A 27051-nucleotide genomic window follows, 5' to 3' on the forward strand; every position below is an offset into this window, starting at 1 on the left:
CACCAGATAATGTTTTCTTGTAGTAGAATAAGAATCACGTAAATTCTGAAAGATTTTAGCAGGTTTTCTTTCCCTATTGTTTCTTACCAGTTTTAAAAGATTCCTTAAAGCAAGTCAGATGAAAAGCAATTAGGACTAAAAGTTTCCATCTAATTTCCTTTTTTTTTTAAATGTATGGGAGTATTTCTTTAATATTTTTTGAGACAAATCATCTACAGTAGTTAACTTGAAAATGGTTCTAGCAGAATTGTGGCATGTCTGTTTACAAACGCATTGGACAAAGCAGTAGTTACAAAAATCTCAGCCTTGGCAGGATGATGGATCCGGCAGAGAAATAATTATTTCCATGTCTATAATTAAAGCACATATTTTTTAATGTTTCCATCTTCAGTTCAGTTCAGTCACTCAGTCGTGTCCGACTCTTTGCGACCCCGTGGACTACAGAACGCCAGGCCTCCCTGTCTATCACCAACTCCTGGAGTTTACTCAAACTCATGTCCATCGAGTTGGTGATGCCATCCAACCATCTCATCCACTGTCGTCCCATTCTCCTCCCGCCTTTAATCTTTCCCAGCATCAGGGTCTTTTCCAATGAGTTAGTTCTTCGCATCAGGTGGCCAAAGTATTGGTGTTTCAGCTTCAGCATCAGTCCTTCCAATGAATATTCAGGACTGATTTCCTTTAGGATGGACTGGTTGGATCTTCTTACAGTTCAAGGGACCCTCAAGAGTCTTTTCCAACACCACAGTTCAAAAGCATCAATTCTTCGGCACTCAGGTTTCTTTATAATCCAACTCTCACATCCATACATGACTACTGGAAAAACGATAGCCTTGATTAGATGGACCTTTGTTGGCAAAGTGATGTGTCTGCTTTTTAATATGCTGTCTATGTTGGTCATTACTTTTCTCCCAAGGAGCAAGCGTCTTTTAATTTCATGGCTGTGGTCACCATCTGCAGTGATTTTGGAGCCCAAAATCACTTAAAGAAATCACTTAAACATCTTAACATAATATGTTTCCATCTTAAACATAATAAAAATTCAAACATGTGGACCAATCACTGCTATGAAGCATCATCATCACGGTTTTACCCACAATGCCCAAGTCAGGCACTGAGAGAATATCTTCTCAAAGGAGCTGGAGTTACTTTCTCCTAATTGCATGTTGATTTATTTATATTTCTCAGGACCTGTTTCTGAACATTAATCAATGATATTTCTTAACATTTGGTGTTTAGACTAGAGAAAGTCATTTGTAAAGTGTTACAATACTACCTACTCCAAATTACCTACTAGTAGGTGGGATGAAAGAAAACTATTTCACAAATTAATGCAAAAAACCCTAATGATTCTATTTTGGTTTATAGTATCTCAATTTTAGGAGTATTATTATCAACTTCTTGATTACCTGTACAAATGGTTGGGGAAAAACCACAGGTCTATAAATTATAATAAGTAATCCAAAAACTTTTCAAGTGCATTCATCTGATTTTTTTCCAGAATATCTATGTTTTGTTATATAATAAATATTTTCAAACAAAATCAGCATGTATTAATTTCCTTTAAACCATCCAGGCTTCATTAAACTCTTTTCACTTACTAAACTTTTGTATCTTCTTTGTTTTGACACACTCTCCTTTGCTCTTATCTCTTCTGTATGTCAGGAAATTTTCAAATCATTTAGTTCAAATACTGAACTACTCAATAAGCAGTTACTTGATTTTTTTTGTTTTTTTTTTTTGGCTGTGCCACCTGGCATGTAGGATTTTTGTTTCCCTGGCCAGGATCAAACCCGCCCCCTGCAGTGGAAGCCCGGAGTCCCAACCTTTGAACCACCAGGGAAGTCACAAGTACTTGATCTTTAATGATGACTTCAGAGGAGTGGTCCTCACCAGGTGCTTTATTCCTTTTATATTTATTTGCACCCATCTCTTGGATTGGACATAGTAATAACATTTTTTGTTGTTGAGAGCACTTTTCAGCCATTATCCCCAAGAACAAAGAAGAGTTGGTTCTAAATTCAATTCAGATTTAAAATTATTAAAATTTACCCCAAACAATACAAAATTTGGTTTTATTTTTGCCCTTCAGTTACCCAATGTGAAGTCTGGATGAATAAAGAATGCACAGCTATAGCTTTCTACTTAACTTCTATGTTTGCTATTTAAAATGCTGTTTACCCTCAAACACTTCTCCTTCTTCATATTCCTTTGCCTCTATTCTATACTGCAGATCTTTTTCTCACCTATTGTAAAAGAAATTGTGATGTCTATTTTCATGCAATTTGATTTTGGAATTTTGTCACCTGATGTAGTGTGTTCTTCCAAAATAAATTTTTTTTCCAATAAAATTTTTAAAAAGTAAAATGAAATAAAATGAGCCTCTTGCAAATAGTGTGTAGTTGGGTTGTGTTTTTTACCCATCCTGCCAATCTTTGGCTTGACTGGAGAGTTTAATCTATTTACATTTAATAAATTACATTTAAAATAATTATTTATTAGGAGGGACTTACTTCTGTCATTTTGCAATTTTTTTCTATTTCCCTTACAGCTTTTTGTTCCTCATTTCTTGTGTTTACTTCTTTTGCATAACTTTTTGTAGTGAAACATTAAAATTCCTTTCTCGTTTCTTTTTGTGTACATTCTTTTTTTTTGCCATACCTTGCCATACACAGGGATCTTAATTCCCCAGTGAAGGATTGAGGCTGTGTCTCATGCAGTGGAAGCGTGGCGTCTTAACCACTGCCAGCAAAGTCCCTTGTGTATATTCTTTAGCTATTTTCTTTGTGGTTACCATGGAGATTATATTTAACATCCTAAAGTTATAACACTCTAATTTGAATTTATGTCAGCTTACCTTCGATAACATATAAAAACTCTGCTCCTTTAACAGCTCTTTTCTCACCCCTTTCAGTTGTTTATTACAAAATTTTATCTTTATACATTGTAATGGTTATTTTTTTACTATAAAAAGAAACTAACAGTTGGTGCATGTAATAAGCTGAATAAATCTCAAAAATTATGCTGAGTGAAAAAAGCCAATCTCAGAAAGTTACATACTGTATGATTCCATTTATATAACATTCTTGAAATGACAAAGTTATAGAAATGGAAAACAGGTTAGTGGTTGTCTGAGGTAAGAGGGAGTTAGGGGTAGGGTGAAAGGGTAGGGCAGTGGGTGTGGCTATAGAAGGACAACATGAAATATCCTTGTGGTGATGGAACTACTGTGTCTGGACTGTATCAATGTCAATATCCTAGTTGTGATATTGTGTTATACTTGGGCAAGATGATACCACTGGGGGAAACTGAGTAATGGGCACTCTGGATCTCTGAGTTGCTTCTTACAATTTCATGTTAATCTATAATTATCTCAATATAAAAACTTTAATTTTAAAAATATTTATTTATTTATTTTTGTTTGCACTGTATCTTCATTGATGTGGCTTTTTCTAGTTGCAGTGAGCTCGGGCTACTCTTCGGTTGCCCTGTTGGAGCTTCTCTTTGCAGTGGCTTCTCCTCTTGGGGAGCACAGGCTCTAGGGGCTCGGGCTTATGTAGTTACCCCACATGGGCTCCAGTACTTGTGACATCCTACTCACCAGTTGCAGCATGCAGAGGCTTGTGAGGCTGTCACGGCTAACACCATGGCGGGCAGCCTAGATTAGGAGTAGGCCTGTTTTCCCGGGGTAACATAATTATCAGGCCTCCTGGAGCCAGCCAATCAACATATGCCTAGCCAGAAAAAAGGGAACCTATCAGGGGAAAGCTGAAAGCCCCACGTTGGGCCAACAAAAATTACCTTGCAACTGTGTAACCAATCCATTTACGCCAACTACCCACTGTGGCATCAATCCGATTGCGCCAACTACCTGCTGCTTATTTTGACCTAATAAATACCCGAGAGAACTGGGGCTCGGGGCCTTTCGTCCTCACACACCTGGTGAGGGCGGGAGGCCCTGGCTCGAGTCAGTAATAAATTCCCCTATTGCGAGTTGCATTGTTTTGAAGAGTCTTCTTTCCCGACCGGGGACTCGGACTACGGGCAGAACAGGCTTAGTTGTTCCCTGGCAAGTGGAATCTTCCCAGACCAGGGATCCAACTTACATCTCCTGCATTGGCAGGCAGATTCCCAGCCACTGTACCACCAGGGATGTCCCTCAGTTCAGTAGCTCAGTCGTGTCCGACTCTTTGCAACCCCATGAATCGAAGCATGCCAAGCCTCCCTGTCCATCACAAACTCCTGGAGTTTACTCAAACTCATGCCCATCGAGTTGGTGATGAAATCCAGCCATCTCATCCTCTGTCATCCCCTTCTCCTCCCACCTTCAATCTTTCCCAGCATCAGGGTCTTTTCCAATGAGTCAGTTCTTCACATCAGGCAGCCAAAGTGTTGGAGTTTCAGCTTCAGCATCAGTCCTTCCAATGAATATTCAGGACTCAGTTCCTTTAGGATGGACTGGTTGGATCTCCTTGCAGTCCAAGGGACTCTCAAGAGTCTTCTCCAACACCACAGTTCAAAAGCATCAATTCTTCGGTGCTCAACTTTCTTTATAGTCCAACTCTCACATCCATACATGACTATGGAAAAACCATAGCTTTGACTAGACAGACCTTTGTTGGCAAATTAATGTCTTTGCTTTTTAATATTCTGTCTAGGTTTGTCATAGCTTTTCTTCCAAGGAGCAAGCGTCTTTTAATTTCATAGCTGCAGTCACCATCTGCAGTGATTTTGGAGCCCAAGAAAATAAAGTTTGTCACTGTTTCCACTGCTTCCCCATCTATTTGCCAAGAGGTGATGGGACAAGATGCCATGATCTTAGTTTTCTGAATGTTGAGTTTCAAGCCAAATTTTTCACTCTCCTCTTTCACTATCATGAAGAGGCTCTTTAGTTCTTCTTCACTTTCTGCCATAAGGGTGGTGTCATCTGCATATCTGAGGTTATTGATATTTCTCCCAGCAGTCTTGATTCCAGCTTGTGCTTCATCTGGCCTGGCATTTCGCATGATGTACTCTCCATATAAGTTAAATAAGCAGGGTGACAATATACAGCCTTGACATACTCCTTTCTCGATTTGGAATCAGTCTGTTGTTCCATGTCCAGTTGTAACTGTTGTTTCTTGACCTGCATACAGATTTCTCAGGAGGCAGGTCAGGTGGTCTGGTATTCCCATCTCTTTAAGAGCTTTCCACAGTTTGTTGTAATCCACAGAGTCAAAGACTTTGGCGTAGTCAATGAAGCAGAATAGATGTTTTTCTGGAACTCTCTTGCTTTTTCGATGATCTAATGGATGTTGGCAATTTGATCTCTAGTTCCTCTGCCTTTTCTAAATCCAGCTTGAACATCTGGAAGTTCACGGATAACATACTGTTGAAGCCTGGCTAGGAGAATTTTGAGCATTACTTTGCTAGCATGTGAGATGTGTGCCACTGTGCAGTAATTTGACCATTCTTTAGCATTGCCTTTCTTTGGGATTGGAATGAAAACTGACCTTTTCCAGTCCTGTGGCCATTGCTGAGTTTTCCAAATTTGCTGGCATATTGAGTGCAGCACTTTCACAGCATCATCCATCTTTCAGGATTTGAAATAACTCAACTGGAATTCCATCACCTACACTAGCTTTGTTCATAGTTATGCTTCCTAAGGCCCACTTGACATCACAATCCAGGATGTCTGGCTCTAGGTGAGTGATCACACCATCGTGATTACCTGGGTCATGAAGATCTTTTTTGTACAGTTCTTCTGTGTATTCTTGGCTCCTCTTCTTCTGCATCTGTTCTGCTCTGTTAGGTCCATCTTCTTCTTCTGTCAGGTCCATAACATTTCTGTCCTTTATTGAGCCCATTTTTGCATGAAATGTTCCCTTGGTATCTCTAATTTTCTTGAAAAGATTTCTAGTCTTTCTCATTCTATTGTTTTCCTCTATGTCTTTGCATTGATCACTGAGGAAGGCTTTCTTATCTCTCCTTGCTATTCTTTGGAACTCTGCACTCAGATGGGTATATCTTTCCTTTTCTCCTTTGCCTTTAGCTTCTCTTCTTTTCTCAGCTATTTGTAAGGCCTCCTCAGACAACCATTTTGCCTTTTTGCATTTCTTTTTCTTGGGGATGGTATTGATCGCTGCCTCTTGTACAATATCACAAACCTCCATCCATAGTTCTTCAGGGACTCTGTCTATCAGATCTAATCCCTTGAATCTATTTGTCACTTCCACTGTATAATCATAAGGGATTTGATTTAGGTCATACCTGAATGGTCTAGTGGTTTTCCCTACTTTCTTCAATTTAAGTCTGAATTTGGCAATAAGGAGTCCATGATCTGAGCCACATTCAGCTCCTGGTCTTGTTTTTGCTGACTGTATAGAGCTTCTTCATCTTTCGCTGCAAAGAATATAATCAATCTGATTTTGGTGTTGACCATCTGGTGATGTCCATGTGTAGAGTCTTCTTGTGTGTTGTTGTAAGAGGGTGTTTGCTATGACCAATGCGTTCTCTTGTCAAAGCTCTATGAGCCTTTGACCTGCTTCATTTTGTACCCCAAGGTCAAATTTGCCTGCTACTCCAAGTATTTCTTGACTTCCTACTTTTGCATTCCAGTCCCCTATAATGAAAAGGACATCTTCTTTGGGTGCTAGTTCTAGAAGTTCTTGTAGTTCTTCACAGAACTGTTCAACTTCAGCTTCTTCAGCATTACTTGTCGGGGCATAGACTTGGATTACTGTGATATTGAATGGTTTGCCTTGGAAACGAGCAGAAATCATTCCGTTGTGCTTGAGATTGCATCCAAGTACTGCATTTCAGACTCTTTTGTTGACCATCATGGCTACTCCATTTCTTCTAAGGGATTCTTGCCCACAGTTCAGTTCAGTTCAGTTGCTCAGTCTTGTCCAATTCTTTGTGACCCCATGAACTGCAGCACGCCAGGCCTCCCTGTCCATCACCAACTCTGAGATTTTACCCAAACTCATGACCATTGAGTCGGTGACACCATCCAACCATCTCATCCTCTGTCCCCTTCTCCTCCCACCCTGAATCTTTCCCAGCATCAGGGTCTTTTCAAAAGAGTCAGTTCTTTGCATCAGGTAGCCAAAGTATTCTTGCCCATAGTAGTAGATATAATTGTCATCTGAGTTAAATTCACCCATTCCAGTCCATTTTAGTTCACTGATTTCGAAAATGTCGATGTTCACTCTTGCCATCTCCTGTTTGACCTCTTCAAATTTGCTTTGACTCATGGACCTAACATTCCAGGTTCCTATGCAATATTGCTCTTTACAACATTAGACTTTACTTCCATCACCAGTCACATCCACAACTGGGCGTTGTTTTTGCTTTGGCTCCATCTCTGCATTCTTTCTGGAGTTATTTCTCCACTGATCTCCAGTAGCATATTGGGCACCTACCGACCTGGGAGTTCATCTTTCAGTGTTCTTTTTGCCTTTTCATACTGTTCATGGGGTTCTCAAGGCAAGAATACTGAAGTGGTTTGCCATTCCCTTCTCCAGTGGGCCACATTTTGTCAGAACTCTCCACCATGACCTGTCCATCCTGGGTGGCCCTAGATGGCATGCCTCATAGCTTCACTAAATTAGACAAGGCCGTCATGCATGTGATCAGTTTGGTTAGTTTTCTGTGATTGTGGTTTCCAGTCTGTCTGCCCTCTGATGGACAAGGATAGAGTCTTATGGAAGCTTCCTGATGGGAACTTATATCAAATGTTGATACCTCAGCGAAAGTCACTCAGTTGTGTTCGACTCCTTGTGACCCCCATAGGATATACGTGTCCATGGCATATATATATGTATATATATATATATATATATATAGCTCAATGGACCATAGAGTCCATGGAATTCTCCAGGCCAGAACTCTGGAGTGGGTAGCCTATCCCTTTTCCAGCAGCTCCTCCCGACCTCTTGCATTGCAGGCGGATTCTTTACCAGCTGAGCTATCAGGGAAGATCGGGATGTCTCTAAAAAGTTTAACTTTAAAAATACCTGAAAGTATTATCATAAAATGTTATCATTTGTTAATTCTGTAATTATTTGTTAATTCTAAGTGGTGGTTACAACAGCAGTGATATAGCCTGTACTTAAAACACCACAGAGGAAAACACAAGCAGAAGCAAGCCCAGAGCGGCAGAGCCTATGCCCAGGGAAGTCAAGCATCCTAGGTTAGTCTCCTGCCCCTTATAATTCGCTTGCCAACTCCAAGTACGTTAGTTTCACCATCTGTACAACAAAACAAAACAAACTGATAATCAACACCAGTCACTGGGCGGCGATGAGAGTTAAAGGGGAAAAAAATCCAATTCTGCAGCTCTAATTCGGCCCTAGATAGAAGCGACGCCCCAATCAGGTACTGCCGCGCCGCGGCCTCGGAGCTTCTGGGACTTGTAGTCCAGCCGGCGGAACTCGCTGTCCCGGCAGGTTCCGCGGCGGCGGCAGGGCTACGTGGCGCGGCACGCTGCGCCTGCGCGGGCAGGTGGGGCAAGATGGCTGCTGAGCGGAGCTTGTGGGTCGTCGGGCTCTGCCCTGGCTCCCGGTTGGGTAGGGTCGTTCGGGTCCTCCTCCTACTGCTGTGGTTTGCGGCCCGCGGAGGCGCGCTATACTTCCACATTGGGGAGACGGAAAAAAAGTGCTTTATTGAGGAGATTCCGGACGAGACCATGGTTATAGGTACGGGGGAAGGGAGAGAGTTTTCAAGACCGCGGTCTTGGGGTGGGGGTGGGGGGAGTGCGGAAGGGTCATGTCTTCAGAGCCGGGAGCAGGCTGCCTCGCAGTGCCCTGGCCACCGTGGACCCGGCGCCACCTCGCACTCCTCAGACTGGGCTCGCCCCGCTTCCCTCCAGGAAACTACCGGACGCAGCTGTATGACAAGCAGCGAGAGGAGTACCAGCCGGCCACCCCTGGACTTGGCATGTTCGTGGAGGTTAAAGACCCAGAGGATAAAGTGAGTCGGCCCCTCAGCCTCGCACCCCCCACCCCGCTCTGCACTTGGGCGCCAGATCAAGCAGGCGCTGGTACTTCCTCTCATAGTTTCCGCATCTGCTAAACTGGTAAAAAAAAAAAAAAAAAAAAAAAAGCAGTTGGTACTATGGGAAGAACCTGCGTTTTTACTCCAGTTTAACCTTGGGCTGTTTCAGTGCTAGCTGCTTCTGTCAACTTGTTACTGATCTCACTGTGAAATTCAAGTCAGTTGCTTTTCCTGAGCCATTTTTCTAGGTCTGTGAAATAGAAATTCATCCATCTTAACAGATGTGATGGGTGGATTAATTGTGGTACTGGAAACCAAAGAGTTTTGTTGACTCTAAAGCTGTGGCATATAGACTTTAGGGTATCAGGGAACAGGGTAGTTTCCAAAAAGAATGAGCAGCTTTTAATTTGACAAATAAGGATATTAAACCACATCCCAAACCAACCAAACAAAACCGTTTCGCAGTCACCTTTCACTTATAAGAATCACAGTGAAAGAGTTGAAAGGGCATGAGTTATGAATTAAGTAAAGACTTTTCCAAGAGTGGCCACATGCCAACTTCATATCAGTCTCTTCACCCTTTCTCCAGATAGCTCAAAGGCAGGTTTTTGGCAACTGCTACTAAGCAGCATTGGAACTTTTAGTGTTGTGGGATGTCTCTGCTTGTCAACTTTTAAGGCACTTAGAGCCTTAAGCACCATTCAGCCTTATCCTTACTGTAATGCTCATTGAAGTCTCTGCTCTCCAGGTTATCCTGGCCCGGCAGTATGGCTCTGAAGGCAGATTCACCTTCACCTCCCATACCCCTGGTGAGCATCAGATCTGTCTTCACTCCAATTCCACCAAGTTCTCTCTCTTTGCTGGAGGCATGCTGGTAAGTGGACCCATGCTGGATTCTTTCAACCTATAGCTCATCAAGACTAGGAACTAACTGGTGGTACTGTAGGTGACTATGTCAGATTTTGTGTCTTTAGTACAACTGGGTTTCCAGAGAACATTAAGCGGGTGATTGAAAAACTTTTTGTATATGCATTGGTGAGAGCATCAGCCAAGGCTTATTCTTGCCTTTGGGCCTAGAGCCCCATAGGGCCAGACACTGAGGACGCCTCAGTCAGTGTTGGCTAAATGAACAAATGAAGAAAGGTGGGAGGACCAGCTGTTAGGCCCTGGCAGGAAGACAGAGCAGGGCTACCTGATTCTTTCAACCTTCCTGGTCTTGTCTGTCTCCAGAGAGTTCACCTGGACATCCAGGTAGGTGAACATGCCAACGACTATGCAGAAATTGCTGCCAAAGACAAGTTAAGTGAGCTGCAGCTACGAGTGCGACAGCTGGTTGAGCAAGTGGAGCAGATCCAGAAAGAGCAGAACTACCAGCGGGTGAGTGGCTGAGGAGCAGTGGGCCTCTTCCCAGAGGCTGCCCACTGTCTTAGCCGGGAGTTGCACATCAGATTCATTATGAATCCAAGGGACTTCTGTGTCTGTGCTGCACTGCCAGCCTAAAAGGTGGGATGGGTATTACTAACTGTACTTTGTAATTGAGAAGACAGTCTCTTAAGAGGCTGTCATTGTCTTATGAGGAGCCACACAAAGTGACAGAGAAGGAATTGATACCAACACCTTGGGTGTTCTTTCCATGGTTCCCAGTGCTCCCAGGATTAGGGGTTTCAAACTCACTTGTGTCCCAGAGCCAGGCCTGTACCGTGAATGGATCTGTGACCATAAGGACTGGTAGAATAGCAACCTATCTAAATGGGAACAGCTGCTGTTGTCAACTGAGGACAGCATTGCAGACTTGCTCACCCAGGGTTTTGAGAGATACCTAGAGGTCTGGGTTTTTGGCTTTTTTTTTATGTAAAAAATTCTGAGTTTTAAATGTTGTCTAAACATTGTGTGAGTCTATAAAATACATGTGTGGGCTCAATTCAGCCCCTGGACCACTAGTTTGCAACCTGTGCACACAGTATGCAAGGAGCAGTTTGGGAGACCCAGGCAGAGGGCTCAGAGCAAATCCATTTCTGAGCATCCCAGGATAGCTCTGTCTGATAGAGTAATGCTACGGCCACTTTACCACTCCTCCAGGCATCAGGGTAGGACCAGGTGAGGGCTGTACCTGACAGATGAGCCAGTGAACCTGGGAGAAATGAGTGGGTTACCCAGGGGCATATGGCTGGTGAGGATGAAGACAGTTCATTCCCAGGTGGGGTGGTTCTTTTCAGACACTTGCAAATGGAACCTGGGCAGTTAGTTGGTCCTGGGGCATCCTCTGGGGAGGGAACCCAGTGGTTCCAGTGGCCCAGATGAGGCCCAGGCAACTCAGGCTTCTCGTCTGTTTTCCCTCCCCACAGTGGCGAGAGGAACGCTTCCGGCAGACCAGCGAGAGCACCAACCAAAGGGTGCTGTGGTGGTCCATCCTGCAGACCCTCATCCTCGTAGCCATCGGTGTCTGGCAGATGAGGCACCTCAAGAGCTTCTTTGAAGCCAAGAAGCTGGTGTAGCCATCCCAGGCCAGCCTTCCTCCCTGGCTGGGGAAGAAAGGGCCTCCTGGACTGACTTCTCTCTGGCAGGAGAACTGGTTCCTAGCCATGGGTATTTGGAGGGGAGAGGGGCCACAGCCCAAGGCGAGGGCAGCAGCTTGGCTGGCTAATACTGAGCAGATGGTTGGATAAATGCCTGCCTCCTCCCCTGGACCCTTTGCAGTAATCTGGTGAAGCCACTGGGAGCCCTACTGACACCTCAGAATCACAGTGTTACTGATCAGGGATGTGAGCCTGTTGTCTGGGATGAATGAGGGGAGGGGAGCGGGTGGGCAAGCCAGTCTTCCTTCTGTCTTCCTTTGCTAACTTGGAATTTTGACCAGGTTGGGGCTTAGCTGTGATTCCCTGCTACCCAGGAAACCTCACTATTCCCTCCTTGGGCCTAGACCCAGCCTGCTGATCTGGGGTGTGTCAATTGAGGGTGGGGTATGGGGAGTTGCAGTGTGGGAAAGTAGCCCTGAGGTTGACCCCAGGTTCTTCACGTGGTTGTTCTTTTGGGGACTAAAGAAGCTGGGGTCAGGCCAAGCAGAGGCCTTGGTGCTGGTTGGGGATGGGGCCTGCAGAGTCTTAGTTACTGATTTCATTTTCAATAAGTCTAGGTTTGTTACATTGGTTTCCCAATAAAAAAAAAAAATTGACTTCTTGTCCAGTGTAAAGTTATTCTACTGCCAGTGGGCGTAGCACTGTAGGGTGCTTGAGGGAATGTCAAGTTTTTCCAGTGGGGAAAGCACTTCACGTTCTAAGACAAGTACCCACCTGTGGACTTCATTGCTTTCATCCTCTCCATACCTTCTAGTGGAAGTGGGTGGTCATTTTGCCCAAAATCATGCAACAAGTAAGTTGTGCCGTTGGTGCTAAGATCCACACCATTTCTTCTATGCATTTGCCGTCTCACTTGCCTGTCCAAAGCAGGTGGACAGAATTGTTTGGTGCTTCAAAAAAGTGCCCAGTTAGTGAAGGTAGTGTGCATTGATCAGAGGAGTGCAACACGTGTGGGAGGAACAGGAAGCCCTGGGCTGGGGTCAAGAGGAAGGTACTGATGGGCTTAACTGATAGCATGGCATTTCAACAAAGACCTTGAAGGAGAGGAAGGATTCTGATAAAAGAAGGCGGACAGGGGTAATTGAAGGGAACAGAGGCAAACAGCTGGTGTAGAGATAGATGGGCATTGTTTCAGCTAGAGTTGAGGGGCCAATGAGAAAGCTGGAAAGGAAAGTTGGTTAGTATTAGAAAGTTGATTCCCAGGTAAGAGGTTTGGACATTGCCAAGTGTTCAACAAAGTTTTGAGTATTAGAACCCTGTGAAAATAAATATGAGGAAGGTTAATTTCCTTGTGGCTCAGCCATAAAGAATCCTGCCAATGCAGGAGACCTGAGTTCGATCCCTTGGTTGGGCAAATCCCCTGGAGAAGGAAATGGCACCCACTTTTTGGCTGGGAAATCCCATGAACAGAGGAGCCTGGCAGGGTACAGTCCATGGGTTTGCAGAGTCAGACATGACTTAGTGACTAAATGACAACAATCTTAACAGTGTGTAATGAGACGGGTGGGAAGGCAAGTTTGGGGACTAGAACTGCCAGGAGAATGTAGTCTGAACACATACTGCCACCTAGACCACATTTAGGGGAAAAAAAAATTTAAGAACAGTTTTAAATGACTGAAAAACTGTGATGATAGTTAACCTTTTTATTAACATCATGCAGTAGTATGGTATGTTTGTTAAAAATGAAGTAACCAAAAGGGGTGTGCTCAGTCATTACAGTTATATAAGACCACCAGGGATTTCCCAGGCAAGAATACTGGAGTGGGTTGCCATTTCTCTAGGGTGAACCAATAGGGATAGTCCATGCTTCATGCAGATTTCCTTAGTTGTTAACTTGTGTCTTTTTTGTTCCAAGAACTCAGGAGATACCATTGTTACATTTAGTTGTCTTTTCTCCTTGGGTCATTCTTGGCTGTGACAGTTTCTCAGACTTTCCTTGTTTATTGACCTCACAGTTTTCAGGAGTACTGGTCAGGTATTTTGTAGAATTTCTCTGAATTGCAATTGCTCTGATGTTTTTCTCATGATTAGACTGGGGCCCTGGGTTTTTAAAAGAGCACAGAAAGTGTCATTCTCATCCCATCATATTAAGGGTCCTAATTATCAACATGACTGGATGTCATAGTTTAAAATTAGTTAAGGGGCTTCCCTGTGGCTCAGTGGTGAAGAATTTGCCTGTCAATACAAGAAACATGGGTTTGACCCCTGATCTGGGAAGGTTCCACTTGCCAAGGAGCAACTAACCCCATGTGCTACAACTATTCAGCCTGTACCCTAGAGCCCAGGAGCCCTAGAGCCTGTGCTCAGAACAAGAGAGGCCACTGCAATGAGAGCTAGAGTAGCTCCCGCTTATTATAGCAACCAGATGACAGGTCAAAGAACAACAAAGGCCCAACACAGTCAAAAAATAAAATTATTAAAAAAATTATTAATTTGGATTTTTACATGAAATCTGATTTCTTGAGGTACATCTGATACTAGAGGGCCTTCATTCTGAGATGACAACAATTAGCTGGATTGAACAGTCCCCTTAAGGTGAGCTTGTGCTTTCCAAGCCGGTCCCATCTCCCAGTTTCCATCATTGGCCTTACCTGATTGGTTTCTGCAGGGATCACCCTTGCCTTTGTCATCAGCTAAATCAAGGCTGGATTTGTCAAGGTTTTACAGAGGTTCGTGACATTGTACAGGAGACAGGGATCAAGACCATCCCCATGGAAAAGAAATGCAAAAAGGCAAAATGGTTGTCTGAGCAGGCCTTACAAATAGCTGTGAAACGAAGAGAAGTGAAAAGCAAAGGAGAAAAGGAAAGATATTCCCATTTGAATGCAGAGTTCCAAAGAATAGCCAGGAGAGATAAGAAAGCCTTCCTCAGTGATCAATGCAAAGAAATAGAGGAAAACAACAGAATGGGAAAGACTAGAGATCTCTTCAAGAAAATTAGAGATACCAAGGGAACATTTCATGCAAAAATGGGCTCAATAAAGGACAGAAATGGTATGGACTTAACAGAAGCAGAAGATATTAAGAAGAGGTGGCAAGAATACACAGAAGAACTGTACAAAAAAGATTTTCACGACCCAGATAATCACCATGGTGTGATCACTCACCTAGAGCCAGACGTCCTGGAATGTGAAGTCAAGTGGGCCTTAGAAAGCTTCACTACGAACAAAGCTAGTGGAGATGATGGAATTCCAGTTGAGCTATTTCAAATCCTGAAAGATGATGCTGTGAAAGTGCTGCACTCAATATGCCAGCAAATTTGGAAAACTCAGCAGTGGCCACAGGACTTGAAAAGGTCAGTTTTCATTCCAATTCCTAAGAAAAGCAATCCCAAAGAATGCGCAAACTACCGCACAATTGCATTCATCTCACACGCTAGTAAGGTAATGCTCAAAATTCTCCAAGCCAGGCTTCAGCAATACGTGAACCGAGAACTTCCAGATGTTCAAGCTGGTTTTAGAAAAGGCAGAGGAACCAGAGATCAAATTGCCAATATCCGCTGGATCATTGAAAAAGCAAGAGAAAAACATCTATTTCTGCTTTATTGACTATGCCAAAGCCTTCGACTGTGTGGATCACAATAAACTGTGGAAAATTCTGAAAGAAATGGGAATACCAGACCACCTGACCTGCCTCTTGAGAAACCTGTATGCAGGTCAGGAAGCAACAGTTAGAACTGGACATGGAACAACAGACTAGTTCCAAATAGGAAAAGGAGTAGGTCAAGGCTATATATTGTCACCCTGCTTATTTAACTTATATGCAAAGTACATCATGAGAAATGCTGGGCTGGAAGAAGCACAAGCTGGAATCAAGATTGTTGGGAGAAATATCAGTAACTTCAGATATGCAGATGACACCACCCTTATGGCAGAAAGAGAAGAGGAACTAAAAAGCCTCTTGGTGAACGTGAAAGAGGAGAGTGAAAAAGTTGGCTTAAAGCTTAACATTCAGAAAACTAAGATCATGGCATCTGGTCCCATTACCTCATGGGAAATAGATGGAGAGACAGTGGAAACAGTGTCAGACTTTATTTTTTGGGGCTCCAAAATCACTGCAGATGGTGATTGCAGCCATGAAATTAAAAGATGCTTACTCCTTGAAAGGAAAGTTATGACCAACCTAGATAGCATATTAAAAAGCAGAGACATTACTTTGCCAACAAAGGTCCATCTGGTCAAGGCTATGGTTTTTCCAGTGGTCATGTATGGATGTGAGAATTGGACTGTGAAGAAAGCTGAGTGCCGAAAAATTGATGCTTTTGAACTATGGTGTTGGAGAAGACTCTTGAGAGTCCCTTGGACTGCAAGGAGATCCAACCAGTCCATCCTGAAGGAGATAAGTCCTGGGTGTTCATTGGAAGGACTGATGCTGAAGCTGAAACTCCAATACTTTAGCCACCTCATGCAATGAGCTGACTCGTTGGAAAAGATCCTGATGCTGGGAGGGGTTAGGGGCAGGAGGAGAAGGGGATGACAGAGGATGAGATGGCTGAACGGCATCACCAACTCGATGGGCATGAGTTTGAGTAAACTCCGGGAGTTTGTGATGGACAGGGAGGCTTGGCATGCTGCGATTCATGGGGTTGCAAAGAGTCGGACACGACTGAGTGAACTGATGGTGAGCTGGGCGAGCTCAGAAGGGAGGGACCAGTGGGTTGTATGCTAGGTTAAAGGGAGAAAAGGGGCTGCTGGGAACGATTAATTTCCTACACATAGTGAAGTCCTCTCAGAAATAGTAGTTGAGATCAAAGACTGTGCAACCAAACTATCTGGTCTTATATTCTGAACTACCTCTTCATGCCTTAGTTCACTTGTTAAAGAGGGAATAAGTACAATACACATAAAGACAGAGATAGCAGTAGTAAAGAATTTGGAAAAATGACTGGCACATAGTAAGAACTCAATGGATGTTATTAGCTATTTATTAGAAACCTTAACGTTTGCCTGGAAGAACAGAGGAGATCAAGTCTAATAACTTTCCCATTCTCTTTTCCTAGGTGGAAAGCTGGCCCAGGCAGGGGCTAAGATCCCACTGTTGATAAGGCCAATATGGGAAGATCAATTTTACTCCCTTCTTCAGTTCTCAACTCAGCTCCACGAATACTCCTCCCCTGGATGACAGCTGTCATTTATATAGCATTGATTATTGTGTCCATCACTGTACCAAGTGTGTGCATTTCCCATTTAATCCTCACAGCAATCATATATATCAGGAACCATTGATATACTCAGGTGAGGAAACATAAGCTGATTGTGTCTTGCCCCAAAACACAACCAAACTAGGAGAGTCAGGTTTCAAATCCAGCCAATCTGTCTTTAATACCAGTCTCCAAACTACTACTTGGGGTAGTAGGCTGAACGCAAGACAGCCTTGAGCTTGGCCCTGCCCACCTCCAAGCTTGTTGCGGACAAAGAATGCACTTGGGGTGACGGCAGGACTACTCAGACGCGCTCCCCGCCTTCCCTTGGGAAGAGGAGGAAGATGCGGATTATCCCAGGGCGCTGGTTTGGAAGTCTGGAGTTTAAATCCAGTCCCAGCCTGTTGACTTGAGCGCTCTCCGGGGCCTCAACCTCTTGAGACCTCCAGCGATCCCCGGAAGGAAGTTACCAGTTCAGGCGGTTGCGCGTTCACGTCTTCCTTCGGATGCGGAACCTTTGACACCACAGCTTCGGGGAGCAGACGGCGTAGACGGAGCAACGGACTCAACGGACCAAGGGGCGGGGCGGACGGGCTTAGGCGGGGCGGGAGGCGGAGGCGCCGCGTAGGCCAGGGAGGCCGGGCTGGCCCGGCTTGGGAGCTCTGTCCCCATGTGCCGCCGCCGCCTCCAACGATGTTCCCCTCCCGGAGGAAAGCGGCGCAACTGCCCTGGGAGGACGGCAGGTGAGCTCGGCGGCTGGCCCGGTCCTCGTCCTCCCGGGTGCCAGTTCTTTCCGGGCCACCGCGAGGAATCTAGGAGCCCGAGGCCGTTGTGACTCCGTTTCTGCGGGGCTCTTTGAGGGTCTGTGTTTCTCCTTGGGGGTCTCTCTCTGTATTTGGGTTTCTGTTTCTCTCTGCGTCTCTGGTTCTACCAGTCTCCGTCACTCAGCAGGTCTGTATTTCTCCTTTGATTTCCCTTTGTGAGTTTCTGTCCCTCAGTGCGAGTCTCTCTCGTTATGAGTCTCTGTGTTTTTCCACTGACTTCAGTTGTTATGCGGGTCTTAGAGTCCGTTGACCTTTCTCAGTGGATCTCTTGTCTGTCCCTGGTTTCAGAAGGTCTGTGTTTCGTTTCTCTGGCCTCTGCCTCCCCCATCACATGCCTGTAGACTCAGACCCTACACTTGTGCTTCCCCATTCTTTGCTGACCCCCCAGAAGAATACACCAGACAGAAGCTCTGTGCTCTGCCTTGCTGCCCACTGCCTGACTGGGACTGAGTTCTCCTCAGACTTAGCATTAGTTCATTTCCGGTGCAGCTGTACTTGAATGTGGCCTGCCCCGTGTGTTAGGTGTGGGGTTGACCCAGACCTTAGTTAGTGGTTGTCACTAAAGCAGAATGGGGATGAGCTGTTTGGCCATTAAGATTGGAAGGGACGCCCAGACTTCAGTCTTGAGGTGTACCCTCAAGTCTTCTCAGAACACATGGTAGTGGCTCTACACCTGGTGAATGACACCTCTTTCCCTGTATGTCTGTCAAGTTTGCCCAAAGGTGCCCAAAGACTGGTATATAGTGGGCACAACTCTTTTATCTTTGGGAATTTTTCAGACTTGGTGTTGAAGTAAGAAGACAGGAATATAGTAGAAAGCCTAGACTCTGGATTTAGGCCTGGATGGGATCCTCTTTAATAGCCTTGTGACCAGAGCCAACTTAATCTTCCTCCTCAGCTCTTCCATCTCTGAAACAGGGATCATCATATCTATTCTGCAGGCCTATATGAAGATATAAAGGAGATTACACATATATTGACATCTTGACACTATGCTTGGCACAGAGAAGGTGCCAGTTATCTTCCAGTTACTTTTGCAGTTTGGAGGTGCTGTAATCAGAGCAGCTGAGTATTCAAACCTGTCACTAAGGTTTGTGTGAGGGAAGAAAGGAAAGGTTATGGAGAATTTCCATTTCCTAATTTCTTCCTAAGAATTTTAGGAAGACAGCCATATTCCACAAAACTTCACTGGTATCACTTCATGCTTTTGACACAGGGGTACAAAGATCCATGCAACAGATGCATACTGAGGTAGCAATTAAGAGTGTTGGCTCTGGAAGCAGCCTGTCTGGGTTTGAATCACCCTCTTATTAGCCTTGGACACATATTGGTGAAGGAGACAAAACCTCATCTACTCTGCCTCCCCACCACCAGAAACAGGGTGCCCTGGGCCTGGTAGCTGCTGAGACTGCAGATCTGGAACTTACCACCAGGTGTCACCAGGAGCAATTGTCAGTGTTCACTGTCCTGAGGAAATGGGATTCAGTTCTGAATTCAGTTGTTCAGTGATTTGGGCCCTTGCAGCACAGGAAGAGAGTGTCTGTGGGAATGTGATCCTAGTAGGAAGGGAAAGCTGGACCGAGGGGACAGAAGGTGAAAGTGCATGGAGGGCCCAATCCATGCCACACCCCTGGATAACGGTCACTGCTTCTTCTCCCCAAGGTGGGATATTTCCTCATGTCCATCTCCCCGGTCTCTACCCCGCCCCCAGCAAGAGCCCAGAGGGAGAATCTATAGAGGTTCCAGCCTTCCCAGGCCAATAGCAGGATTGGCCTCTGCTCCTCCCCAGCGGAAACCCCCACCACATGACAATGGGGGGTAAGTCAGAAGTCCTGCAAGGTTGTCTTGCCACACTCCCTCTCTGCTGTGTGTGGGACCTGGGCCTGGCTTCAGGGTTGCTTCCAGTTGGCAGTTGTGCCTCTGGAGAGAGACAGGAGTTGGTCTGGCTTTAGTGTGTGACCAGCATGCCCTGAATGCTTGATCCCTTCCTGTAACTCACTTAGCAAGCCCTCTGCTGTATGAATTGTGCTAAGTACACGGCTATGAATCTGATTACCTGTGAAGACAGGCAGGGACACAGGTGATTTCAAAACTCTTAATTGCTTCAAGGAGGGCAGTACCAGGTACTCCAGGAACACAAAGGAGGGAGTATGTATCTCAGTCTGTTGTGTATGTGGGAGTAGGGGGGACAGTGCTGGCCATGGCATTGGAGTTTGGCCTTGAAGGATCAATGGGGTGCTTCCAGGCAGATGAAATAAGGAAAGTCATTTTAGGCAGAAGCAGCAGACTCTGTGAGGGCTAGAGCCGGAAGGAATACGGTGAGTGGAGAAGCTGAATTGCTCAGTGTGTAGCACTGGGTGAGTGGCAGGGAGCAACTGGAGATGGGGCCAGGTTACAGAGGGATTTGACTGTCAGATCACAGAGTTTGCCCATTATCTTGTAAACAGGAAGATCATCCATGAGATATGAAGGGGTCTGAACAGGGCAAGGACCAGGTGAAACTTGAACTAAAAGATAGGCAGTGTGTGAGGGAAGAACGAAGGGTACTTAGGAGGTAGAATCTATATGCTCTGGTAGCTAATTGATAATTCTCAGAGGTTATAAAGTAAATTGCTTTGCTGATTATTTCAGAAGACAGGAAGCTGCGATTTTCTTGGATTCCTTAGTTCCTTCACTGCCCTCAGGAACTTCCAGAGAGAGGAGCAAAAAAACCAGATGAATTCCATTCATTTCTTTGTTTTTCCCAGCACTACCCCAGAGTGTAAGACATTCTGCTGGTCTTCCAGCTTCTAAAAGGTGCCTGGGTGCTGTTCCCGGCCCTCAGTTTTCTTTCCCTCTTCTGTTTCTCATCTTTTGTCACATGAGCTGCCCTGGACTGAAGCTTTGAGATGCATTCTGTGAATTGCCTTTGCTGGTTTGGGCCTCACGTTGGTTTGAGGACAGACCTGTTCTTCCCAGAGTAAACAGTGGTCTTTTCACTGACAGCTTCTTTCTTTGGGGGAGCTTTCTGGTCTGAGAAGTAGGATGAAGCCAAGCTTTCTGATGAGGGTGAACCTGCAGGGAAACAGGTAGAAGGCAGTGCGTAGGGTCTCTAAGGTGGGCTTCCACCTTCGGCTCTGAACATGAAATGTTGTCTTGGGGAGGGGCAAGTGCAAGGGACAAGGAGTCTCTTCCCTGTCCTCAAGCAGCTCTTGGTCTTATCTGGACTCAGGCACAAAAAGTAAGAGAGCATCAGGCAGGTGGGGCAGCTCCGAGACCTGCGAGTGTTTGGAGGGCCTCCTGGAGGTGGGGTGACTCAGGCTGAACCTAGAGCTGTAAGCAGGATTCTGATGCATGGTAGCAGCACAAACAAAAGCACTAAAGTTGCTTCTGCACTAATTCCGAAGCGCTTGGGGCCGACCAGTCACATGTGCCTTACTTGGGGGAAGCCAGAGAAGGGTGTGTTACAGGACCTTGGCTCACCTTGCCCTTCTGACCCGCTCCTTGTTCTTGTCCCAGGTCCAGGTTGATTCCCAGTGGCCTCCCCCGGAAATGTTCCGTCTTCCACCTCTTTGTTGGCTGTCTCTTACTGGGCTTCCTCTCCCTGCTCTGGCTGCAGCTCAGCTGCTCTGGGGACGTAGCCTGGGCAGCCAGGGGACAAGGACAGGAGACCCCAGGCCCATCCCGGGCCTGCCTGCCAGAGCCACCTCGTGAGCACTGGGAAGAAGATGAGTCGTGGGGCCCCCACCGCCTGGCAGTGCTGGTGCCCTTTCGAGAACGCTTCGAGGAGCTCCTGGTCTTTGTGCCCCACATGCACCGCTTCTTGAGCAGGAAGAAGATCCAGCACCACATCTACGTGCTCAACCAGGTGGATCATTTCAGGTAGGGACCACCTCCAGGCTGGCACCGGCTCACCTGGGCCTCACCTCGCCCTGGTCTCCCTTGCCTGCTCCCTTTCCCGACAGCAGTCCAGTACCAGGTAGCCCAGGCCCGTGAAAGGCCACCCAGGCAGCAGTGGAAGGGTGGGAGGTGCTCGACCCCTCTCACTGGGTGTGATGGGAATTTGGGGGGAGAGTTTGGGACTGGGAAGGCATTGGATCTGGTTTCCATTTTACAAAGGTCCCTGTGGCTGCTATTTGTGTACTAGGCCGTAGCAGGACAAGAAGGGGAGCGAGAGACCTGTTGGGCGGGCGTTGCCCTCACTGCCATCGTGGCAGACACGGTGGAGAGAAGCATTGTGGAGGAAGTGCAGACAGGGCTTGCTGGTGGATTAGCTGCAGGGATTAGGGAAAGAGAAGGGTCAAGGGCATGGCTTTAAGGTTGTTCAAAATCTGGCATTAGTTTAAAATCCTTGCCCTCACCAAAAACTGCTCCCCTCTATGATCACAATCCATGCATTGCACAGCCCACCCCCACCTCCTTTTCCTCCAGCTTGCTCCCACTGGGGAACACACTCCAGCAGTTCTTGGAACCCGCCAGGTCCTTTAGTCCACGATCCTCCCAGTGTTCTCTGCCTTCCTCCTGACCTGACCTCTACTTTCTCCTGACCTGACTTGACTACAGCTGAATCCCTGATTTCCCACCCACCCCTGACCTGCTTCTCCTGCCCTCTTCCTCATTTTAGGAGATGGAAACTCCACACTCCCAGCTGCTCAGGCCAGAAGGTGCTGGCTCCACTCCTGCTCCCTCACACAACACGTCTAGTCCACCAGCACAGTGCGGCTAGCATCTGCCCTCCTGTCATCCCCACTGCTACCTGAGTTAAGGCATCATCAGTTCATGCCTAAATTACTAGAGCAGCCTCTTAACCTGTCTCCCTGCTTCCACCCCTCACCTTCCAGGCTCTTCTCATCATACCAGCTAGAGTGAGCCTATTAAACACTGAGCCACTGCACATGATGCCTTCACTCTTAGCCCTTCAGTGGTTCACCATCTCATCTAGGGCCAAGCCCATGTCCTTCAGAGACCTGTCACCCTCTGACCTCATTCCCTAAAACCTTGCTCACTCTGCTTGACCACATTGCTGACTGCTCCAGCCTCCAGCCTTGGGAGTCATTTTCCCCTCTGCTTAGAGCCCCATTCCCCTGATTTCCACAGGGCTCATTCCCTCAGGCCTTCAGGCTTCTGCTCACATATCACTCTGTTACACTGGCTCTCCTTGACCACTTCTTCTAAAAGGACAGCCCCTGCCTGCCAGTGTGTTTTATTCTTCTCACATTGCTTTACTATTCTTCTCAACATTTACCAGTCACTGGCTTGTTGCATGTTTACTCAAGTTTTCTTTTTTGTCTTATTAGAATGTCAGCGCCTTGAGGGCAGGGCTTTGATTTCTCACGTGCTCTGAACAGTTTCTGGGACATAGTAGGTGCTCAGTAAACATTCGTTAGATGAGTGGAGGGGCAGCTGGGCAGCCCTGTAGTGAAGTTGGCCTCGGGCTGGAGGGCAGCATGAGTACTGGGGCTGGTTGCTGTGGAGGACAGGCTCTCACGTAGAAGCTGGGGGAGAGCAAGCTCACTGCCCCCATGCCCAGCTTTGGCGCCCTGCACAGGTTCAACCGGGCAGCACTCATCAACGTGGGCTTCCTGGAAAGCGGCAACAGCACAGACTACATTGCCATGCACGATGTGGACCTGCTCCCTCTCAATGAGGAACTGGACTATGGCTTCCCAGAGGCTGGGCCCTTCCACGTGGCCTCCCCGGAGCTCCACCCACTCTACCACTACAAGACCTACGTTGGTGGCATCCTGCTGCTTTCCAAGCAGCACTACCAGCTGGTGAGGCCTGGCATGCCTGCTCTGCTCAGAGTCAGGCAACACCTACCTGGATGGGGGCTTTGGCCAGAGGAGTGGCAGTTCTGGGGCCCAGTAGATGGAGTATCTTTCCTAGGGCCAGCAGGGGAGCCCAGGGCTAGCCAGAGGCATGAAAGAGGAGCAGGACCAAGCAAGCCAGTTAGGGAGGGTTTCTGCCTCAGTAACAGAACCCCTCCATGTGAACTAGCTTCAGAAGCCCTGTTCTTTGCTTCTCAAAATGGAAAAGTCTGCTCAGCCTATCAGACAGAACACCATTTCACTTTCCATCTCTCAGCTCTGCCTTCTCTAGACTGGATTTACTTTCAGACATTTGGGATGCAATGTAGTGGCTGTCGCTGCAACCTGCATCTGTCTAGGCCCAAGTCCAGTGGAAAATGGAGCTCCCTTTTCCAACAGCCCAGACAGCAGTCCCACAGCAGCTGCACGCTGGCTCTTGATTGTCCTGCCTTGGGTCATGGCTAATCCCTGAATCCGTCACTGTGGTAGGGGTGGGAGTGGGATGGTGGGGTGGGAAGAACTGAGTGGCTTAGACCCCCATCTCTTGCTCCTCTGTTCAATCTGTGGCTGAAGCCAGCTTAATGTGAATGAAGCCAGAAGTCATGGCAAAAATAAATGTCTGCCCTCTGACTTCAGACACCGTCTCTCTCCCATACAGAGGAAGAGACAAGGGCAGAGAGACGCTCAGGAGAAATGGGAGTAGGGGACCAGGCAGAAATAGAGCAGGAGCTGGCACTGTGCCCATCATCAGCTCTTCAGAGGTCCCCTCCCAGCAGTCAGACATTTTTGAGAAACTGTTCATCTCACACAAATCCAAGGCCCCATTAGAACAGGCAGAGGAACTGGGGTATGCTGACTGTTTCCCACTGGTACCACAGAGGTTGTAAGAACCAAAAGCATCTGAGTGTCCATTCATAGCTTTGGGGGAGGAGGAGGAAAGGGGGCCTGTCCTGGCCCCACTTGGACTTGGGACCCCCAAGTAGAAGACCAAAGAGCATCCCTGGGAGGATGGGGCAAATGACACTACCTGTCTTTGCGTCAGTGCAACGGGATGTCCAACCGCTTCTGGGGCTGGGGCCGAGAAGACGACGAGTTCTACCGGCGCATCAAAGGAGCTGGACTCCAGGTAATGCTCCCCCCACCCCCCAACCCACCACTTCCTCGGCCATCATGGCAGTCTTGAGGTTCCTCTCTGCCCTCAGATGAAGTTCCTGGGACTGGGAGATGGCACCCCTGGTTCCAATCCCAGCCCTGCCCCCGACTAGCACACACCTCTTAAAGAATGGAAATACAGGCCCCTGCCTATGGGCTGTCGCCTCATGGTGAGGGCCAGGGCTCCAGGAGAGGCAGCCTGATCCAGCTTCCTTTGGCCTCCTTAGCTTTTCCGCCCTTCGGGTATCACAACTGGGTACAAGACATTCCGCCACCTGCACGACCCAGCCTGGAGGAAGAGAGACCAGAAGCGCATTGCGGCTCAAAAACAGGTGATGGCTGATCTCTTGATCAGAGTGGACAGGTGCTGGTCGGTCCATTGATCAGGGGTGGACAGGTGCTGGCCAGTCCCTTGATCAGGGTAGGTATGTGGTATATAGGGAACCAGCGGGCCCAGGCTTTTCAGCAAGTTCTCATCGTGCCCAAATGGTCCCATCCTCCCCTGTGTGGCCCAGGTCATTGTGGGCATGCTGCTTGGGCACAGGGCCCTTCTCTGGTGGCTGCCATGGCCCCGGGCCTTGTGGGTCAGCCAAGACATCAGAGGCCATTTGGGCTATGTGTGTCAGGTGAGGCGGGGACAAGACTCAACTGAAGGTGCCAGAATCCCAGGCAGACCTGGGACACAGGAGTCAGCATCTCTCCCATAGCCTCTTCTCTCAGAGCCAGATTAGTTGAACTAGAAAACCCCTGCTCTCCTGCTGATGGGGATGTGGAGCCATGGGCAGTAGACTTTCTGTCTCTCAGCTTCCCTTTCCCCTCTGTGGGGATCATAGGACCTCTGATGACGAGATCATGGGGGATCAGTGGACAGTTGGCACCTACCAAACCCTGAGTACATGCTCTCTCCCCCCTTCCTTCTCAGGAGCAGTTCAAGGTGGACCGGGAGGGAGGCCTGAGCACTGTGAAGTACCGCGTGGATTCCCGTACAGCCCTTTCTGTGGGCGGGGCCCCCTGCACTGTGCTCAACATCCTGTTGGACTGTGACAAGGCCGCCACTCCGTGGTGCACGTTCAGCTGAGTTGGCTGGACAGTAAGGAGGCTTGTGCCTATAGGCCACGCTGCTACTCAAGCCCAGGACAAAGCCTTGGCCCAGGCCCAGCTCCAGTAGGACATGGAGTGGCCTGAAGCAGTGGCCAGCCAGCCACACGTTTGCAGCAGCCTGGCTCCCAAAGGCAGGCTTGAGCCAGGACAGGACACACAAAGGGTGCCTGGGATGCTACCAGCAATAAACAGTGATGGAGAGAGGCTGGGACATGGCTCCCAACTGGGACTCTCCACCCTGCCTTACTGCTTGCCCTGCCCTGCCCTGCCCTCTTCTGTGTGCTGAGATCTGCAAGCTCCTCCCTTTGGACTGCCTCATGCAGAGATACAGTTCAGAAGCCAGGCCACTGATGTGGGTGGCTAGGGCCATCAGGAGGGTTAAAACTGCAGAGACCAGTGTGCAAGCCCTACAGAGGGAGCAGCTGAGCCCAGCTCTGGCTGGTTGTCACCATGCAGGAGTGTGGGCCTAGTGTTACCAGGTCTTCTGATTTTTCAAAAGAAACTAGAATTCTGGATTCTTGAGTGAAATTGGTTAATTTTTTAAAATTGGTTAATTTTTAAATGATAGCAACTAATTCAAACTTTTAAAAAGTATGGCAGGCCAAACCTGTGGCTGAGGGGGAAGGGAATGGGGCAAAAGAAGACATTTTTCTTAGTTAAAAGCTGGCAAGGAGCTGGGGCAGGGCTGGGGACGATGAGGCAAGAGGATGCTCAGGTGGGAGAGAGGCCCAAGGCACAAGGTCCCTGTTCCCTCCCTCAGCCCAAGGGTGCTTCATCCTGTCTCACGAAAATGGACAGAAGTAGATCACAAGACTGGACTGAGGGTAGTCAGGCTACATTGTGGAGACTCACTCGGTCATGGCTTGGGAAGGGAGGACCATGTTCCTGAGGCGGGAGGAAGATGAGAAGTAGGAGAATCCCTGGAGTGTTCCCACCTTGTGAGGAGAGATTAGTGATGGTCATCAAAAGCAACAAGAGGGAGGGAGGGGAGCCAAGGGAGATGGTGGAACCATCTGGAGGGAAGCCCAGGGCCAATGAGAGGAAAATGAGGGACCCTGAAAGGTAAATTACTCCTTCAGGGCATTTGACTGCAAAAAGATTTGGGGCAGAAGTTGGAAGAGACTGGGACCAGTTAAGGTTAGTTTGTTTAACAATAAACAGGACACCTGAAGTGCAAGAGGAAAGATTGAGGTCTCCAAATACAGGAGGGTAGATTCAGCATCTCTGCTCCAAAAAGGCTCCTCCTCCAAGGGCGATCTTAGGGTTATCTTGTGCAGTTGTGTGGGTTGTGCACTGTACAACCTGAGCATGAACCAAGAGATTTAAGCAAAGAGGAGGGAGTGAAGAACTTCAGGTTCCGTGTAACCGTTGAGACATAAAAGAGAGGGTCCTTGGGATTCTAAATTGACCTCAGCCAGCAATTCAGCTTTACTTACTACAGTGAAGGGCAAACAGACCTTGATGACAGTGCAAGGGTAGTCAAGGGACTTTCTTGA

At 47.2% G+C, this 27051-nt stretch overlaps 2 protein-coding genes across 7 annotated transcripts; both read left to right on the forward strand.

Moving 5' to 3' along the window:
* The first annotated feature begins 8460 nt into the window (after window positions 1–8460).
* On the forward strand, window positions 8461–12148 carry LOC122699944 (transmembrane emp24 domain-containing protein 9). The gene is made up of 5 exons (XM_043912418.1): window positions 8461–8678; window positions 8852–8952; window positions 9725–9850; window positions 10207–10353; window positions 11322–12148. The coding sequence occupies exons 1-5, from the start codon at window positions 8495–8497 to the stop codon at window positions 11469–11471; spliced, it is 708 nt and encodes a 235-aa protein (XP_043768353.1). The 5' UTR covers window positions 8461–8494; the 3' UTR covers window positions 11472–12148.
* Window positions 12149–17258: 5110 nt separating this feature from the next.
* On the forward strand, window positions 17259–26070 carry B4GALT7 (beta-1,4-galactosyltransferase 7). Of its 6 annotated transcripts, none has more exons than XM_043912419.1 (7): window positions 17266–17435; window positions 19179–19334; window positions 21015–21377; window positions 23026–23269; window positions 24345–24428; window positions 24682–24786; window positions 25377–26070. In XM_043912419.1, the coding sequence occupies exons 1-7, from the start codon at window positions 17386–17388 to the stop codon at window positions 25530–25532; spliced, it is 1158 nt and encodes a 385-aa protein (XP_043768354.1). In that variant the 5' UTR covers window positions 17266–17385; the 3' UTR covers window positions 25533–26070. The 6 variants fall into 6 exon arrangements, with proteins under 6 accessions (XP_043768356.1, XP_043768357.1, XP_043768354.1 ...); XM_043912420.1 differs by having other exon boundaries at window positions 17269–17435; window positions 23044–23269; XM_043912422.1 differs by lacking the exon at window positions 24682–24786 and having other exon boundaries at window positions 17262–17435.
* Window positions 26071–27051: the final 981 nt, after the last annotated feature.

Source organism: Cervus elaphus, chromosome 9 (genome assembly GCF_910594005.1).
Source record: "Cervus elaphus chromosome 9, mCerEla1.1, whole genome shotgun sequence".
Classification (NCBI taxonomy): domain Eukaryota; kingdom Metazoa; phylum Chordata; class Mammalia; order Artiodactyla; family Cervidae; genus Cervus; species Cervus elaphus.

What these genes read in the sequence shown, in the direction of transcription:
- B4GALT7 (XM_043912419.1), top strand. Translation starts at nt 17,386, where the DNA reads ATGTTCCCCTCCCGGAGGAAAGCGGCGCAACTGCCCTGGGAGGACGGC. An exon ending in CTGCCCTGGGAGGACGGCAG is followed by an intron (nt 17,436 to 19,178) that starts GTGAGCTCGGCG and finishes CTTCTCCCCAAG; the next exon opens with GTGGGATATTTCCTCATGTC. An exon ending in GCATTGCGGCTCAAAAACAG is followed by an intron (nt 24,787 to 25,376) that starts GTGATGGCTGAT and finishes CTTCCTTCTCAG; the next exon opens with GAGCAGTTCAAGGTGGACCG.
- LOC122699944 (XM_043912418.1), top strand. Translation starts at nt 8,495, where the DNA reads ATGGCTGCTGAGCGGAGCTTGTGGGTCGTCGGGCTCTGCCCTGGCTCC. An exon ending in GGACGAGACCATGGTTATAG is followed by an intron (nt 8,679 to 8,851) that starts GTACGGGGGAAG and finishes GCTTCCCTCCAG; the next exon opens with GAAACTACCGGACGCAGCTG. An exon ending in TCTTTGCTGGAGGCATGCTG is followed by an intron (nt 9,851 to 10,206) that starts GTAAGTGGACCC and finishes GTCTGTCTCCAG; the next exon opens with AGAGTTCACCTGGACATCCA.